The sequence below is a fragment of the Dama dama genome, chromosome 33 (genome assembly GCF_033118175.1).
Source record: "Dama dama isolate Ldn47 chromosome 33, ASM3311817v1, whole genome shotgun sequence".
NCBI classification, from domain to species: domain Eukaryota; kingdom Metazoa; phylum Chordata; class Mammalia; order Artiodactyla; family Cervidae; genus Dama; species Dama dama.
This window is the reverse complement of record NC_083713.1, coordinates 22,438,176-22,457,497: the sequence shown is the minus strand read 5'-3', so window position 1 is coordinate 22,457,497 and position 19,322 is coordinate 22,438,176. Positions and strand designations below refer to the sequence as shown.

The following is a 19,322-nucleotide window of genomic DNA, read 5'->3' as shown; positions in this document are numbered from 1 at the left end:
AGGTCATCCTAACATACTAAAGTTTTTCATTTGGGAGCAAGCAGCACACTGAGGAGAAACTTAGATAAAAGGAAAGTCAGTGTGAAAATGGCTCTCCCCTCTAGGCATTTGGCACTTTGCACAGGCACCAAAAATAAGCGTGCAAAAGGAAATTTCATAAGTGTGAGCTATGGGCCCTCATAACTTCCCTGGATATGCATATTCTTTGAAAAAGAGACTTAATGGAAGTGTGCTGCCAAGGCTTACAGGAAACTTTCAGAAGGAAAACTACTGAAGGTAATTAGGAAATTGAGAATTGTTGGGAGGTGGGGAGGAATGGGATTAGGCTGTCACGGCAGATTAATGTGCCCCCGTATTTCACTTCTGGGACCTGGCCGAAAGCGACAAGATGGGTTTTCATTCCCAAGAAATGAGTATAAGAGATTATGCTAGAAATGAATAGAGGAAGTCTCCTAGGAGAATATACTACAAAGCTGCTTGGTACTGATATTTAATCATCAGGGGCAGCTGTAATAGGAAGGGCAATGAGTGGGAAACACTGTCCCTGGAGAAAATAGGAGAGAGGTGTTAACAGAGCAGTTCCAGAGCGCCATGGGATCGCTGCCCTCTCTACCTATTGATCATGCGCTGCACGCACTCCAATACTTTAAAATTAAGAATAAAATATGAAAATGCGAAGGTTCACTTATCAGAAAGGCTAAGAGAATAAATCACGCTGTGCTGTGACTAAAATCACAACTTTTTATTGTAGAGGCATTTTGCATTTTATATAGTAATTTGTCCCTTGCTAAATGTCTCCTGTTTCTTTATAGCCTTATATATGAAAAAAAAAAGGTAGCATATGCTTTGTCACATAATAATTGGTGCATTTAAATCCCATTTCCAAATCACTTAAAAGGCTGGAATTAGATGGTGAATACTTTAAGGAAAGTGACTATTTGTCACACTTCTTATTTTCCCCACAATTCCTCGCACAGTGACTCACATCTAGAAAGCACTCAATTGATGGGGAATAAGTAAGGAAATAAGGATATAGGTTTCTTCTGAGGGATTTTCCTAAACAATGGCAAACTTGCTGAGTAAATCTTATCCTAATCAGTAAAATGGTAGTTCCTTCACCATGATGTCAAAGGGTCTCTTTTCAGCGTTTATTGAGGAAAACTGTAACTGAGGTGGAGTGGTGATGGCATCTGGTATGCTAAGCTCAAATGAGACTCTACAGGAGCGGCAGGGCTGATGGACACCCCATGGGCTGGCAAGCTGTAAAAGGCCAACCATTGTGAGGAAACAGCTCAGACCATCTTGGAACACATAGATTTGATCATGTGGTGTGAGGATGCAAAAAAATTTTTTTGAATTCTAGTATCAGAGATATCATAGCTATCTCATATGTGTGAAAACTGTTCAGTATTACCCAAATCACTTGAGATTTGGGGACCTCAGTTTCCAATTTTAAAAATTAAGGCATATGAAAAAAATTTTGAAAATTAAGGAATATGACTACCAAGATCTAGTTGAGTTCTACAATTTTTACAGCTCCACGTCTTGATTTTCTGGATGTCAAAATGCATCTTAGTTTTCCAGAGCTCACATATATCACAAGCCAGCCAATAAACTGGAAATTCAAAAGCCTAAAATAAATACCACAAAGTCATGAAAGAGGGTGGGATAAAGTGGTTAAAAAATGGCCCTTGGAGTCAGATAGCCTAGGTTCAAACACTACTCTGCCACCTTCTGGATGGGTGAATTTGGGCAAGTCACTTACTTTCCTGAGGCCCAGTTCCCTCTGTAAGATGGAGACTAAAATATCTAGCTACAGGGATATTAGTTGAGCGCTTGAGATAGTAAACAACAAATAACTGCAGTTCTTCTCCTTGTCTCAGGGACCACTCACAGCAAAGAATGGAAATGAATTAGAACCACTTTCACTTAAAAAAAAATTGATTAAATGCAACCAGGATCTCTGAGCAAGCCCTATTGTCACAAGCATGGCTGGATTTCCTGGAAGCAGGGGCAGACATGGAAAACCAGGGATCTCTGTCTTCCTCTAGAATTGTACAGTATCTTCTCTGCTCCTTTCTGAATACTGACTTTCTTCTCTCTGCAGATTTGCTCTCTTGCTTCTCTTATTCACTCGGAATCTGTTCATCACCGGTTTCCCCAAATGCAGCCTCAGTGTCCAGGTCTCCATGGACCTGCAGCTTGGACCTCAACAGCTAACTGAGTCGATATCATGGTAATCCAGGACCAGACTCCTGGGAGATAATATGTGATTAGCTGGGTTTGGATTCGGTGTGTGGTCTTGGTCCAACGAGCTGAGAGGTCAAATAGCAAGTAGGCCTGGCTCTCCTGGTCTGATACACAGGCTCTCTCCAGGGTGGAGGCATTTGTTATCTGAGTACATACATTGCGCACTTGACTCTTTTTAAAAGAACCTACAAGGTGCTCACTGTTGCTTCATAGACACAATTCTTTATGTGTAAGTGGCAGGACGGTAGGGTGCTCCAGGAAGACACAGTGACGATGGTGCCATTGGCCTGAGAGAGGGGTACCCTAAAATACTCATAATAACAAAACGCAGGCCAGGAGCTCAAACATAAGGAACTGTCAGACCCTATAATCAAAGTGTATTATACAGTTTACACTTCAGCAGACCCCAGGGATGCTATTGTCATCAGTACAACATCAAACCAAGGTATGTAAAAACCGTGTTTTATAATAATCCGTAAAAGATCGCACTTGTTTAAGAAAGCAGGAAACTTTACTGAAAAGCAATATTAAAATAGTTAAAGCCTCACCCATTCATGCATTTATCATTCATTCACTCAGCAAACATTCCCTGTGGGTTTATCACTCTCTTGGTACTTGTACACATCATCGGTACTGAAGGAGAAGGGGAGACACACCTGTTAATCAGCAACTAATGTGGTGTGAGATGTGCAATTTTGAAAAAGCATAGCCAGGGCATGATGTGGGCACAGAAGATTGATGCAGGGAAGGTCATCAGGGATAGAATCTGGGGGGTGGTGGGTGGAGCTTTCAGAGGAGGCTGGGGGAAAGAAGAAGGGCATTCTGGGCTGGGGAAACAGCAGACTGGGAGCAGAGAAAAGAGAACTAGCTGGACCCCATCGAGCACTTTAAGTAACCCCTTGTGTCTGAACCTGGATGCATAGGTGAGGGCGGGGTGGCAGGTGTGAGTGCTGTGCTGGAGACATGGGCAGGAGCCGGATTGAAAAAGGCATTACGGGCTAAACTAAGGAATTTGAACATTATCCTGAGAGTCACAAGAGGCCAGTGAATGTCTTTTAAGTAGGGGAGCAATCCAATGAGATTTGTGAATTAAAAAAGAATATTCTGGAGCTCCAAGGTAGGGAAGACTGGAGGAGGAGAGTTGGGCTGTGGGTTGTAGGAATCTGAGGGATGCAGAGAAGCAGTGGTTACTGTAAGAATGCAGAGATGTCAACTCTGAGGAGATCTGAGTGACTTGTGGACTTCTGGTGGTACCATTCATTGGGATGGAGAATAAGAGGAAAAGGATTGGGTGTAGAGATAAAGACTGGGGTTGTGGTGACGATGAGACTTCAGATAGGAGGAGCTCCTCAAGCAGCTGGAAGAAGTGTAGAGATTAGTAGAGAATTATGGTCCATAGGTATGGGTTTGGGGCCGATCAGCAGGTGGCCCAGCATGAAAGGTAAAGCAGAGCAGAAGAGGAGGAGAGAACGTGTGCAGTGAAGGCTGGGGCAGGAGGAGCAAGCTGAGAAGAAAGGCTAGAAAGGTGGGTGAAGGTGTCTCTCTCCCAGACAAAGGAAGAACGAGAGCTCTTTGGAGGAGAGCATCACAAACAGTGTCATGGCAAGAAGGATCAAGAAAGAAGGACCGGAAGAGTGTCCTGTGGCTTTGGGAAAAGGGGTCATTGGTGGCGTTACTGAGGGCTGCTCCCCTGCTGGGCAGGCCTGGAAGCTGTGTGGGAGGGAAGTGAAGACAAGGAACAGATGACTTTCCAAGAAGACTGGCTGGAAAGGAAAGAGGAGAAATGGAGAGGAAGCTTGAGGGAGAAGCAGGGATGGAGGTGGGTTTTTCAAGATGGGGAGAACAGTTCATATTACTAGGATGGGAGATACAGGGCAGAGAGAGGAAGATGGATGGAGCCAGGTCCTGGAGGAGGGAGGGAGGAAGGGGTCCAACGCTGAGGTGGAAGGATTAGCCTCAGACACGAGGAGGGACAGCCTTTTCACAGAGATAGGAGGGAAGGAGGAAAGGATGGGGCCAGACAGATAAGTTCGTTCATGGCAGGGGAGGAAATTGAGGGAGTTCTCGATTGATGGCCTCAATTTTCTCAGTGAAGGGAGAGGCAAGCTGCATGGGGGGAGGTGGTGGAATAGAAGGTGGTTTAGGAGGAGGAATATTTGGTATCTATAACTGCTTATCAGAATGGGGCACGGAGCTGGCTAGGGACCCAAAGAGCCTGGTGAGGAGTGCTGAGCCCCTAGCCGAGTTGGGAGAATACCTAATTGGGTATGCCTCAGGCTCACAGCTGTGACACTTTCTTCCAAAGCCTTTAAAAGTCTGGACAGAAGAGCAAGAAGCTGAATTGTTAGGTTGAGCCAGAGCTGAGTTTTTGCAGAGTTGCTGTCACAGAAAGGTAAGAGGGTCTGGAAATTACAGGACACGGAAAAGAGCAGGTTGAAGTGATGGGCTTCTGCATTCAGGATGGATAGAGGGCACACAGTCGATATTTATCTGCTAGATCAGGAGCAAACAAAAAGGCCCAGGGCTCCAAGGCCTTAGAATGTAGGTGTTACAGGGAAAAAAGTGGTGAGCTGAAAGGTACCTGTTGACACACCGTGGGCCTCTGGGGTGTCAGATCACAGAAGAAGACCTGCTCCAGGGGGCTTGGAAACTGGTCACCTGAAAGCTAGTCTTACCTCTTTGTTGAAGATTCCTGTCTCTCCATCCCCAAACGTTTTTCTCTTGAGCCTCTGAAGTCCCATCCCATGTTGTTTGCAGACAGGTAGTAAAAAGCACGTTAAACTGGAACCTGAATACGAGAGCCAGGAGACCTGGGTCTTGGTCTTATTTCCAGCACCCGTAAGTTCTGTGGCCTCGGCGCCAGGGTGACCCGCCAAGCAAGGGCCTCCCGGACCTGTCCTCCTTGCTCAGGGACAGACCGCTCTGTCCCTGCACCGCGCGCACCTCCACATCCCCTGTGTTGGTGGAGTTGCTTTTCTTGTTTCCCACCTTTCTGTGGGATGAGGCTTGGCAGGGGCAGAGACCCTCTTCCTCCTCCAACGTCACTCCATCTCACTGCAGTTTATACAACACCCAACATCAAAAGAACCCGGAAGAAATTCTACTGGGGAAGGAGGAGATCTTTTGTTTCATAAAATTTCCACTTTTATTTTAATAGTCTCAAAACCAGACTTCCAGGGTAGCAAATCCAAGAAACCTATGATCCCCTGAAGGCAAACATTCTGGGAGGGGGAAAAAAAAAAGGCCCTTTAAAAATCTGAGCTTTGTTATCCGACTGAGGTCAACAGAGACAGACCAAATCAACAAGCATGACATGAAGGGCAAATTTGCAATTAAAAGAGGAATAAGGAATTATAAAGATGGATGAGCCCCGTGACACCCGCGCCCAGGCCTGCGTGGCCTTGGCCTCAGACGCCAGAAATTAATGCTTTACTCCTTAGCGCGCGCGTCACCTTTGGCTCTGAACAGAAAGGCAAATGCATTAAAATAACAACAATTAGAACACTTACTTAGCTTGGAAGGCATTGTTGGTTCCCCTGTGGTCGAGGTCATGACACAGGCATCCCACAATCACCGCTAAAATTTCCACCTCAGTCAGAATCTCTTGAAACCCGGCGGTCTGGGAAGATGGGAAAATGGCCACAGTCACTGCTCGGGGCAGGGAGGAAGGCTGAGGCTCCTCTGCTGAGCAGCCATCAGCTCTGTTCATACCCACATCATTTAAGGGAATGATTAACTGCCACCCCTTCGACTAGTGAGTTGGGTGGTGGGCTGCACAGCCCAGGGGCCCCGCGGTGATGAATGAGCCGGCACGGTGGCCCGCGCTGGCTGGCACTCCAGGACAAAGCTCAGACTATTTCGTTTCCTTTTTAGAGAAGAAGCTGCGCTGTCTAGATACAGTGACCGTCTGGCAAAGGCTTGGAGCAAAATGTGTTTTGTGATTCGACGTTTCAAAACGCTGAGCATCTAGGGGTAGGGAGAGAGAGGGGATGAGTTTAGAACTGAGTGATGTAGCCACCAGATGCCACTTAAATGAAAGTAGGCAAGAGAAAATGCCTTAAAAAAATATGTGTGTGTGTGTGTCTATTAGAAAAAGCAACTTAGAAGTACTCAAATTGTTACATGATAATATTCTAAAAGTTATCTTATAAATACCTTAATTCACATTAGTTTGGAGGACAGGTGGAATTTCAGATAAGCAGTGCCTATCTTGAAAACTAGAATTTGGCAGAGGATTAGGCGATCCAGACATTGGATCAGGTGGGGAATCCATTACATGCAACTCTTTTCCTCATGATCCTCGGGTAGCTTGCTTGTGAAATGCATGGGTGTGGTGTGATATCTCTGGGAAGCAGGGTGATGAACTACATAACCAAGAGCAGCAGTGCTTCTCTGATTCCCGCTGGCCTTTCATTAGTTTAGAAGAGAAAGTGAACTTATAGAAATGCAGGGCTATGCATTTGCTTGATCTAAGGCCTTTTTGCCTCCACCCCCCTTTAACTTGTAAGCCTCCCCTTTCAGTACTCATTAAAATCTTTATCAGAGGGCAGGAGAAGGGGAAAGGTAGAGTTCAAACTGCTTCCCTTTTCATGTGCGCTTTGTCTCCACATCTAGGATCACTAGCTAATATCTGTGAGATAGTTCTCTTATAGCAACAAACACTTTGTTTTTTAGTTAATTATGTTTTTATTGCAGAAATAACTGAATGATAAAGTTTCTGTGTCGACAATTTTATTTTAAAAGATTTCTACACATAATTTCATCTACATATAATTTCATAATACATATAATTTCATCTGCATAGTAAATAGGAATGTTTATAAACTATCTGGGCAGGATTAAGTAATCCATATCTAAGCAGTGTGTGTCCGTCATTTTAAAATTCAGAGCTGGCTGTTGGTTTTAAGTTAATTTTATTTTATTGAGGGCATTATTTGCAATAGTTTTTAAAAATTCAATTGTAGTTAGAAACTTAGAACCAAAACCAATAGTCCCTCATCCTTCCCCTATCCTGATTCCGAAAGGCAAGCACTTTCCATTTTCTTTCTTTGTCTAATTTGGTAGGTAATTTTGTCTAATTTTCCTCCATGTTACTGTATAGTAGGTGCATGTCAGTAGCCCTTGGTTATTCAGGGGTTTCCCATGTGACTACAGTCCCTCCTGTGTGCCAGACACTGTCCTAAGAGAACCATAATCATTTAACATACTTCTCCATCTTTGGCTACAAAGAATGTAATTAATATGATTTCGGTATTGACCATTTGGGGATGTCCGTGTGTAAAGTCGTCTCTTGTGTTATTGCAAAAGGATATTTGCTGTGACTAGTGCATTCTTTTGGCAGAATTCAGTTAACCTTTGCCCTGGCTCATTTTGTTCTCCAAGGCCAAACTTGCCTGTTACTCCAGGTATATCTTGACTTCCTACTTTTGCATAAACAAAGAAAAGCAGAGACATTACTCTGCCAACAAAGGCTATAGTTAAGGCTATGGTCTTCCCAGTGGTTACATATGGTTGTGAGAAGGCAGAATGCCAAAGAGTTGATGCCTTCAAACTGTGGTGCTGGAGAAGACTCCTCAAAGTACCCTGGACAGCAAGAAGATTAAACCAGTCAGTCTTAAGGGAGATCAACCCTGAATATTCACTGGAAGGACTGATGCTGAAGCTGAAGCTCCAGTATTTTGGTCATCTGATGAGAACAGACGACTCATTGGAAAAGTCCCTGATGCTGGGAAAGATTGAGGGCAGGAGAAGAGGGTGTCAGACGATGAGATGGCTGGATGGCATCACCGAGGCATGAACATGAACTTGTGCAAACTCCGGGAGACGGTAAGGGACAGGGAGGCCTGGCAACTTCCTTCTTGTGACAGGCAGGAACTATTATGGTCTGCCAGTTAAGGTGAGGAAACCGAGGCACAAAGAAACGTAAGTGCCCGGGTCTCAGAAAGTGCCTATCTGATGATCAATCTGTAAATATTATCCACTCAGTATCCAATGATTACATCCTTTGTTATGTAGATGTTTAGCTTCCTGGAGTTAAGATTTCTTTCAACATCTGAGTGAACTTACATCCTACACAACTCTCTGAACAGCCACACCTTTGACAGGTCCCTTGCTGTCCTGGGGGTCCCTGCTTTGGCCCAGTGCCGGTATTTGGCCTGGATTCTCTTGTCTGCTGCCGGCATCCCCCTCCTGGGGCTGGTTTCCTGTCCCCTGCATCCCACATCTCCCTCTTTCCTCGTTTTCTCTCTCAGTTTGCAGGAACACATCTGCCAGTAGCTTCATCAGAAAGGATGTTAATACTTCTTTAACACTGAGAAAGTTGATTGGTGTTTTTTTTTTTTTTTTTTTTTTGAGGCTTTGCACAACTGAAATGTCTTTAATCTATTCTCCTACTCAATCATTGGCTTGCCTAACAATTCTAAGTTGCAACATTTTCACTCAGAATTTTGAAGGACAGCTCTATTGTTTCCTAACTTCCAAAGTTGCCTTAGCGAAGCATAAATCATTCTTGTTCCTAATCCTTTGAATGGTACTTGATTTTCTCTCTTCTAGAAGCTTCTCTCTATGCCTGGGGTTTGCCAATTTCACAAAAATCTTCTTTGGTCTGGGACTTTCCCTCATCATTGCTTGGTAAACCTTTTCCATGTGAAGGGTCATTTTCTTCACCACAATGTTCTTGTCATCTTTTTTTTTTTTTCCCCCATAATAATTTCAACTTCCTTATTTTTTCTGTCCTATTTGAATGGCACTCCAATCGGTTTGACATCAGACTACTTATATTCATTTCCTTATTTTCCATTTCTTCTTTCCCATTGCTCATATTGACTTTTCTCCTCTTACTGTCCAGGAGTAATAATATTTTAAATTTACAAGCATTTTCCTGTCTGCTGCTCCTTTTCTAACATCATACTGTTCTCCTTACATGGATGCATTATGGTCTCTTCTCTTTTGAAGATATTAATTATAATTCCTTTGAAATTCTCTTCTGCTCCCTGAATTGCCTATTTCTTCTGAACTGCTTATCTCTGTGTTTGGTAGTTTCCTCGAATGCCTGATATCCCTGGTAGTCTACTTACTCATGGGAGTCTAGATTCACCACACACCCATGCATGGAGGTGGTGTCTATACATGGCTGATCTCATCACTGGTGAGCACATGGCCAGTTGGTCCTGCCATAGACCCCCACATGCCAGTGTATGTACTCTAAACTCTTCTTCTGGATTTTCCAATCTCTTGTTCGGAAGTAGCATAAATACAGGTGTTGGAATTCTGAGAAAAGGGTATGTGGCTTCTCACCCTCATGATGGAGACTTTTACTTCATTCTCTTACTTTCAAGGTGCGACTCACCTAACTTTTCTTTTACCGGTGTCCCCAGGTCTGGGGCTCAGTCTCTCTGGCAAATACTTGGGCTTCCTGCATAGACAAGGGGAAGAGTAGTTCTTGGACTACATGGGGAGGGGATGGAAATTTGGGGGATCAGTGTTTTCATCGTCCCTCACTCCCATTTACCCCATTTTTGTGGTATCTGGTCCTTCCAGTGCCTGAGCTTTGACAGCTTCTAGGAGAGTACTGGTACGCATGTGTACCCCTTCCCTACTCTCTCATCCTGAAGGCATTTGGGTCGGACCGTCCTTTTCTTTGTTAATCTACAAATCATCCTCCCTCCATGAAAACAGTGGAATTTGTGTCCATTTCTTACATTCCTTGTTATTTTGGGGGTGTTTTTTGAAAGGAGAAAGGGATGCAAGTGTCTTTTTCTGTCATCTTGAAACTGTAAGACAGTTTCATTGGGTTTGGATCTTGCTAATACTAAGTAAATCCTGAAAGTCTATCAAGCATGAAATAATTATACACTGTATTCTGGAAATCAGTGCTGTAAACACAATGAAGATGCACTGAAATTTAGAGAGATTGTTGTCTGTGAAAATGCTGCTGTTTAGAACGAGCTGATGAATTGGAACAGTAAGAATAGGGATGGGATAATGTCAACATAAGATAATTCAACTAGAAGTTTAATTAGAAGATAAAATCCAACGCCATGTAATAGACTCAAGTTCAAAATCCGGAATCATTTTTAAGCTATCAGTTATCACCCATTGTATACTATGATGGAATATACTTTAAGGTCTTACACAGCCGACTACCCTGCCCGCTTCTTGGAAATCCAGCATTTAGCTCTTAAACTATTTGTATCATGGATATTTTTGAGAATTTAATAAAAACCATGGACCTTCTTCCCAGAAATTATTCTATAACTTCATGGTGTTCAAAGGCCATGGAGCCCATCTCTAGGTCCTGCCAATAAAGAATCCCTGAGGTGCAGCACAGCCACATGAAGCACATTTACCTCTCTTGGCTGTGATACCTGAGTTACTGAAGCAGCACCTATCTCTTGACTGTGATTTAAAGCTGCCTGGTAAATGGTTTCTGAGGCTCGTCAGGCCTGAGATGTGTCCACCTGCCACTAAGTGTCCATTTGCCCCTCCCCCACCCCATCCATCTTCTTTCTAGTCCTATCCATTCTGACCTACACTTGACACGCATCGGGGAGAAAAAGTCAACTGCCTGCTGAAGACAATATACTTTCAAAGGAAAACAGAGTGGCAGCAGGAAGTACATTTTAATGTGTTTCTCCTATGCTTAATTCTATTTTTATTTTCAAATAAAATGATATGTTTGCTGCTACTGATCCTGTAACTACCTGTTACCCAATAATGGGTTTTATTGACCATTATTTTACTCTACCCTGTCACCTGTATTCCCTCATGGCCCATATCAGAAATGTAAAGCAGGGAATATCATATATCTAAGTAAAAAGATAACCACGGCATACAGAGTTAGCGTCCATGGCACCCTCTCCAGAAAAGCCTGTCATTACCCTCTGAGCAGGTCTCCTGTCACAGTCCTCTGTTGGATTAAACGTATGCTGGGATAACCCTGTCCCCAGCCACTCGAGCATATAATCACTGGAACTCCAGAGGACCCAAACAGTAAAACTGAGATGAAGTGTTTCTTAAACTAGCCAGTGATTTCCTACCATTCAGTCAACATAAAATTCAAACCAGTGAAGACATGCCACCATGTCAAAGCTGATCCTGTATGGTAGTCAGAGGAACAGAGGAACACGACGGCCACAGAAAAATTGACAGTTGCTTTTTGATTCTGGGGCTTTGTGGGTGGCTCAGTGGTAAAGAGTCTGCCTGCAATGCAGGACACCCAGGTTCGATCCTTGGGTCAGGAAGACCCCCTGGAGAAGAGAATGACAATCCACTCCAGTATTCTTGCCTGGAGAATTTCATGGACAGAAGAGCCTAGTGGGCTGCAGTTCATGGGGTCACAAAGAATCAGACACGACTGAGCGACTAACACCTGTGGCTCTGTAGAATCCAGAAGTATAAAAAACAACAGCCATAATAACAACAGATGGTGCTACAGAGACTTCACCCATTTAACAAAAATGTTCAGTTCTTAGTGGGCTTCCCCAGTAGCTCAGATGGTAAAGAATCCATCTGCAATGCAGGAGATCTGGGCTCGATCCTTGGATTAGGAAGATCCCTTGGAGAAGGGAATGGCTACCTACTCCAGTATTCTTGCCGGGAGAATTCTCCATGGAAAGAGGAGCCTGGTGGGCTACAGTCCATGGGGCCGCAGAGTCAGACACAACTGAGTGATCGACCCTGCTGCTGCTGAGTCGCTTCAGTCGTGTCCGACTCTGTGCGACCCCATAGACGGCAGCCCACCAGGCTCCCCCGTCCCTGGGATTCTCCAGGCAAGAACACTGGAGTGGGCTGCCATTTCCTTCTCCAATGCATGAAAGTGAAAAGTGAAAGTGAAGTCGCTCAGTTGTGTCTGACTTTTAGTGACCCCATGGACTGCAGCCTACCAGGCTCCTCCATCAGTGGGATTCTCCAGGCAACAGTACTTGAGTGGGGTGTCATTGTCTTCTCCAACCAACCCTAGTGTGTGTTAAGTAATTGATCTATCTGAAAAGAGAGGCTTGGGATAACACTGACAACAGATATCACTTCTGTAGCATTTAGTATGTGCCAGACACTGTTCTAAACCCTCAAGTACCTTAACTCATCTAATCCTTACAAGTCTAATCTTTACAAGAATTCTCTGAAGGAGAAACTCTTCTGATCTCTCCCACTTTACAGATGAAGATCTCGAAGCACCAGACTACACCACTGGAATGAAACAGAGACAGGATTAGACTCTAGGCAACCTGACTCCCCAGTCTGTGTCCTCACACACTGTGCAGCCCAGCCACTAAGGTGAGAGTGTATGTGCAGTTGTGCAGCTTTTAAAGAGAATGTGATAACAGAATGATGGCAGGATATTAAGGAATCACTTGGAGTGTGCTTTAGTCCACCACGAAGGTTATTCTTTATCTTTTCTTTCTGGCCACACCATGCAGCCTGGGGGATCTCAGGTCCCCAGTCAGGGACTGAACCTGAGCCAAAGGCAGTGAAAGCCCAGAATCCTAATCCTTAGGTCACCAGGGGACTTTCAACAATGGATGTTTATTCTTGAATTGTAAGAGGTTAATACTGCAGAGCCACTGGACATCTTGAGCCAAACACAGCTCTGGTGCATCAAGATGTGGCTAATAATATATAGTGATTTAAAATGAAGTTTAGAAAGAAAAGAAAGATACAATGGTTTGTGTACAACAATCCAACTTTATAAAATGTCTTAATACATTCATAGAAAAAGACTGTCAGGATGTACCTCAAAATGTTACCAGTAGTTGGATCATACGTGACTTTAGATTTTTTCCTTTGTGCTGCAAATTTCCTTAAAGAATGTTTACTCATTAGAATATATATACATTATGTATGCCTAGGGCTTCCTTGAGAGCTCAGTTGGTGAAGAATCTGTCTGCAATGCAGGAGACCCCAGTTCTATTCCTGGGTCGGGAAGATCCACTGGGGAAGGGATAGGCTACCCACTCCAGAATTTGTATGTTTAAGTCCTTTTCTGTTTTAGAAATAAGCCCATGTCTTATCAACCTGTCCTAGCTTGGAATAAAATAGTGACATCCTAAAAAGTGTCCGTTCATTCATTCATTGAGCAATGTTGATTCAACATGTACTCCTTTGCAGGCTAGAACAGAGCCTTGAAGAAGACAGGCATGTCTGGCCCTTGTCGTGTGTATAGTCTGGTCATGCCATGTGCCCACCAGAACAATGCCCCTTTTCTAGTGAGAAACTATTAATATCACAATACCGGTGGCAATCTGTGGAAGAAAGCAATGGAGAAAGTGGCTAGCCACTCCTGCTTTGTTGCTGGAGATGGTGCGCCGTCGTCTGCATGACCCTTGTCACCTATGCAGCCGCAGTGCGGGAATCTGAGAAGGTGATGCCAGAAGTCAGCTGTGAGAGGTAGTGAATGATGAGAAATTTCCCAAGTTCATCCTATTGATTCTGAGATCTGGCAGGTGACGGACTAAGAGGGAGGGAATCCAGTGATGTGCTGGAAATTCCTAATAGTCCCAGAAGGTCCTCAGCTCAACTGCTCCTCTATGGATGCTGGCGACAGGCACTGCCATGGAGCCATCAGGGGACTGGCTGAGGCTGAGAGAGAATGTGATGGGCTTCTGTAGAATCTTTCGTCTCCTCTTCATCTTTCTTTCTTCTGAACAAGAAGAGCAAAGAGGGCCGCTCAGACCATTCTGAGGCATTTTGAAGAACATGGTTTCTCAAGGAAGTGCCTCCTCTAGAAGACTCTGCATGCTGAATCCCTAATTGTGTCATCATGTCTCAACTGATCTAAACATGACTTCATACCCTAAGACTGATGTGAACTTGAGGCTGAAAGGCAGCATTTAATTTCTTATATTTCTTCATTTCTGGTATGCAGTGTTGCAGGGGCCCTGTCTGGGGCCTTTGTTTGGTACATAATTAAAATCAAATTTTCTGTAGCCAAAGAGTGCTCGTTTCATTGAGGGTTTCATTGTAAATTCCACATACAGAGTGCTCAGGTCTTCCAAAGAACACCCCAGACTGCAATGCTGATGGCTGGTCCAGCTGTGCTAGGCCATCCGTCACATGCGGTGTCTGTCCGTGAAACTTAGATCTCCTAACCAAGGACAGAAGGTTCTATGAGAATGGTGCCTCAATCACCCTCCCAATTCAGCTCACATCCCAGTTGAGTGGATCAGAATAATAAAATAATTGCTAAGGCACATGTTTGGGCTTCACAGGTATTTGCAGCCAAGCCAGCATGCTTTTTTTGGGGACTCTATTTTTCGCTTCAAGATGGAATGGCCACCTTTCAGTGTAACAGCTTAACCTGCCTGCCAATACAAGAGATGTGGGTTTGATCCCTGTGTTGTGAAGATCCCCTAGATGAAGAAATGGCAACCCACTCCAGTATTCCTGCCTGGAGAATTCCATGGACAGAGGAGTCTGGTAGGCTACTGTCCATGTGGTTGCAAAGAGTCGGACATGACTGAGCACACACATATTAACATGCAATCCTGGGGGCAGGTTGATGGATACCAACCTATTCAATTTGCTCCAAAGCAATGGTTTTAAGCAGAGGACTTCCTCAAGCTTTCAGACGGAAATAGATTTCACTTGCTTATCAAAAGTGCTTATGAATAAATTTATACTTGATGCCATATCCTATCTTCTTTTTAAAAAAGATCCTCTCTTTGCCAACAAAAGACAATGAGTGATGAAAGCTCAGAGGGAGAATAACAGGTATTCACAACGCAATCTTCCATTGTGGGGAAAAAACCCTTACTTGAGAGATTCCCTGGTGGCTCAGTGGTAAAGAATTCACCTACCAATCCAGGAGACTTGGGTTCAATCCCTGGAATGTCCCACATGCTGCTAAACAACTAAGCCCATGCACCACAATTATTGAGCCTGTACTCTGGAGCCTAGGAGCTGCAACTACTGAAGCCTGTGTGCCCTAGAACCCACTTTCTGCTCTACAAGAAAAGCCACTGCAATGAGAAGCCCATGTACCACAACTAGAGAGTAGGCCCTGATCGCCGCAGCTAGAGAAGAGCCCACACAGCGATGCAGACCCACACAGCCAAAAAGTAAATACATAAAATTATTAAAAAAGAAACCCTGCTAGATAAACTATTGCATCTAGATTTAGATCTAGATTGCATCTAAATCTAGATCTACACTGGTGTTTACAGTAATGTTTGTCTGCCAATATTTGGATCTGCCAGGCTGAAGAAATGGCACTTCAGTCCTATTCTGAGGTCCAGAAACCAGAACCTTGCCAGCTATTAGGGGACCACCAACCAACACCATGTTTACATGGCTCCTTTACCAAAGCACGTGATACAATACAAACCAGGTGTAGTTTGTCTAGTTTCCATGGGAGTAGGATAGCTTGGGTTCTTTGTTTGTTTTTTATTGGATACAGTTTATTTACAATGTTGTGTTAGTTTCAGGTGTACAAGGTGTGGGACAGTTTTGATCAAATTTGCTTCTCTTCGTTTTCAAGATGAATGTAGTCAAATATTGATTTGGCCTTAATTAAACACTGATTTAAGTCTGTAGTGATCCTTTGCTTATCAAGTTCAGAGTTGGGAAGACCTTACAGTCTACACTTAAATACTTTTACAACCAGAAGCTTCTTGAAGGCACTTATTATCAAACTGAAATATCTAAGTCATGTTTTGGACACAACTTCTCTCTGAATCTCAAATAATATCACAAATGCTTACTCATGTAAGACTCAGAATGGCCAGGCACCCCATGGACTATACAGTCCCTGGAATTCTCCAGGCCGGAATACTGGAGTGGGGAGCCTTTTCCTTCTCCAGGGATCTTCCCGAACCAAGAATCAAACTGGGGTCTCCTGCATTGCAGGCAGATTCTTTACCAACTGAGCTATCAGGGAAGCCTCTCAAAACATACAAGCATATACGTTTGAGTAAATGTTTGTTGCATGAATTTTAAAAATGAATTGACTTTAATAATTTTAGTTTTAACTACCTCCTTGACTTAATTTTAACCTACTTGTTATCCTAATTTTTAAAAAATTACCTATTTTGTAAAGTTAAAAACATATGAAAAATAGAATACTGTATTGAATACCCAAGTACTTGTTACCTAACTTTACCAGGAAGCCACGTTCTGCTGCCTTGATTCATTTATCCCTTCACATGTTCTGTTTTTTTTGTTTGCTAGACTATTTCAAAGCAAACCTCTGGCATCTGTCAATACTCTTCATTTCATTCTCAGGAAGTCATGATGTGGTCAAATAAAAATCGGTCAATGTATCTCTGCTCTCATATTTCGATAAAATGTATGAAAACAAATACAAATGGTACAAAAAGAGTAAATATCTACTAAGCCTTTAAAAGTTGAATTTTTACTTCAATTTAGGTAATACAAAAGCAAAGCTACATGTATGTATATAGCAAGCATACTGTAATTCAAAAAAAGACAAAAGGAAAAACATATTAGATGTTTAACGTTTTTTGCTTTCAATACTGAGAATATGCTTTATTATTTTTGAGGATAAAGACAGCCTGCTTTTTGGTGTTGAGAAATATAGTTTATATTTTATGATAAACTACAAGTGAATTGAATAGAACATGCGGTGTGTGAGCACAGAAAATGAAGCAGATGACCTGGTAAACTTCAATTGTGCAGAGAGACAGTCCTCTTCACCTGCCACAAAGAAGCCAGATTGATGAATTTCGAGAACATGAGACCTCTTCAAAACTTACCCAAATTTTCACTAGTCATCACTGAGCTAAACTTGAACACGAGACTAGTGAAAAAAATTAAAACTTTATAAAGTCCCCAGCTTGACACCCGTAGGTGCCAAGTTTCATTCAGCCTCAAGAAACTGCCACTACTGAGTCATTGGCTGTGGGAAATAGAGGCTGTGATAAATGACCATGGCCCTGCTGCTGGGTCTCCCTGACCTGCAGGATTTGGCTGGAGTCATAAAATACAGAGCGACAGATTAAGCAGTTTACCAACACCATAAAAATCTCAGGAATAAATTCACTTTAATAAAAAATCCTATATTGTAACCAGGCAACCGCAGCCCTGAAACCATACACATTTCCTTACAAGCCTGTGTCCACAGGCAAGAGCTTGCACTCCCCCCCAAATGCCAGCATGATTATGTTCATACACTTCTACAATTTACATGTCCTAAGAAAAATACTCAGCTCTGGCTGATGGTGCGGGAGAATTTATTTTCACTAGAAAGGGAATGACCCATAACTCATGAATGGCAGCGCTTAAAGTGAGTTATGGAGGTTACTCTCCTGTGTGAGGAAGTGGATTGGATTATCCTTCTGCCCAATTGTATGTTTGATTATTAGCACACCAGTTTCTTAATTATGTGCTGCTTTGCCTTTTTCCTTTTGTAAAATAAATGTGGATAAAGGGAGTGTCAGTTAGAAGCATGGAGTGCCTCACTGGAGCTCTGAGAGGTGGCCAGAGAGAATAAAAATAGAAACCTTCTTAAATGATTAAAAGCCAGGAGTCTTAAATGTAATTTAGACACAGTATTCAAATTGATTAGCTCCCTAGTTAATTTACAGCACCCAGTGCTGGTATTCTGCAAAACCATAAAAGAATCACTCCTTTCCTCAATTAAAAAGGTGCTTTCTTTGAAGGTACACCAGAAATCAAGGTATACCTACATGACAAAGAATTGGTTTTTCTAATGTGCAGATTTTATTGTATCATTAGGATAATGTTGCCATTTATTTTCAAGTAAATATAACTAGTTATTACTTATATTGATAAGGAAATAGAATGTAAAAATGATGTTTGATGATTACAAATGCAATTATTGTGTGTTACTTTGTTGTTGGTTACAGAAAAAAACCATAGATCTCTTTGTACCTTACAACATTACAATCTACAAAGAAATTAGATTTCTGTTGAGATTAGGAGTCTGGTTATAGAGCAAAAATATTTTATTTGAAAATTCAACTGGTTCTGTCCTTCTTTGGGTTAAGGGGGAAAGGAATTCTAATTGTGTTTCTAAGATCTCCCTGCAAAAGAAACTGTCTACCTCAAAAATCAAGGACTTCCTTGAAAATGGCAGAGGACAGCACATTATCCTCAAGCTAGTGAACAGGATGGATTTTTCTTCCTAAACGTCCCTTCTGCTCTCTAGTTTGAATTATCAATAAAACGACTCGGCTTATCTCTGAAAATAACCTTGTTGACAATCCAAATACGGACTTAAACGCACTACCTCCACATTTAAGATTTAAGAAGCCACCGTAAACGTCAGAAGGTGTCAGTGTGTTTGCCGCGATACTTGGTTATTATTAGTGTTTAACTGCATTTCCCCACCAGCACCAAGCCACCAGCACCGCCATCAATTTTAATGTGATCATGTGCTCGTCTCTTTTCATATCCAGTGAATTCTGCAAGATCATAATATTCTATATGAACCCTAGCTGAACCTTAGTGTGATATGAAGAAAGAACAAGATTTCTAGCAATGATAGTTGTTCATCATTTTATAGTTTTTTGAAAAAACTGGACACTGAGCAGCATAGTTCCCTGAATAATATTACCCTAAACTAAATCCACTCATTCAATGAATCTTTATTGAGCCCTACAGGATACAGGGCATGGCCCAAAGTGCTAATGAGTACATTTATGGGATAGTAAAGAATACTGACTCTTAAGGAAACCTTTTTTTTTCCCCCTGGAAAATCTGTCAGAGCTCATACATCATTTATAAAACCTTAAAATGTCTCTGCAACCTTGGCATCACCACATGCCTTTTTATTTTACAGAATACAAACAAAAGCGTGGTCGGCTCCTTTATCTGGTCTACACTGTACATATAAGAAATGAGCTTATTATCTTTCATTATGTATGTGCTTGATGGAATATTTATTCTACAAGCTTCTATAAATAAAGAGAATTTGTATAATTATTCTTGATCTATCTGCAGGTTTTTATTCCCTGTTTTAACTGCAAATAGTAACTGGCACTCCATACTGCATTTATCGGAGGAATTAAAAATATTTGGTAATGTTTAACTACCTTAATTTCTCTTTAGAAGCAAAGAATAAGACTGACACTTTCATTTTAATATTTGGACTTCTA

General features: G+C 42.5%; 1 protein-coding gene across 1 annotated transcript in view; it reads right to left on the bottom strand.

Moving 5' to 3' along the window:
• The window catches only part of PDE11A (phosphodiesterase 11A), a 407,012-nt gene that overhangs the window by 73,613 nt on the left and 314,077 nt on the right, over positions 1 to 19,322 (bottom strand). Inside the window, exon 13 of the mRNA XM_061135538.1 lies at positions 5,760 to 5,869. Coding sequence (XP_060991521.1) covers positions 5,760 to 5,869 — 110 coding nt within the window. The remainder of the gene's footprint in view (positions 1 to 5,759; positions 5,870 to 19,322) is intronic.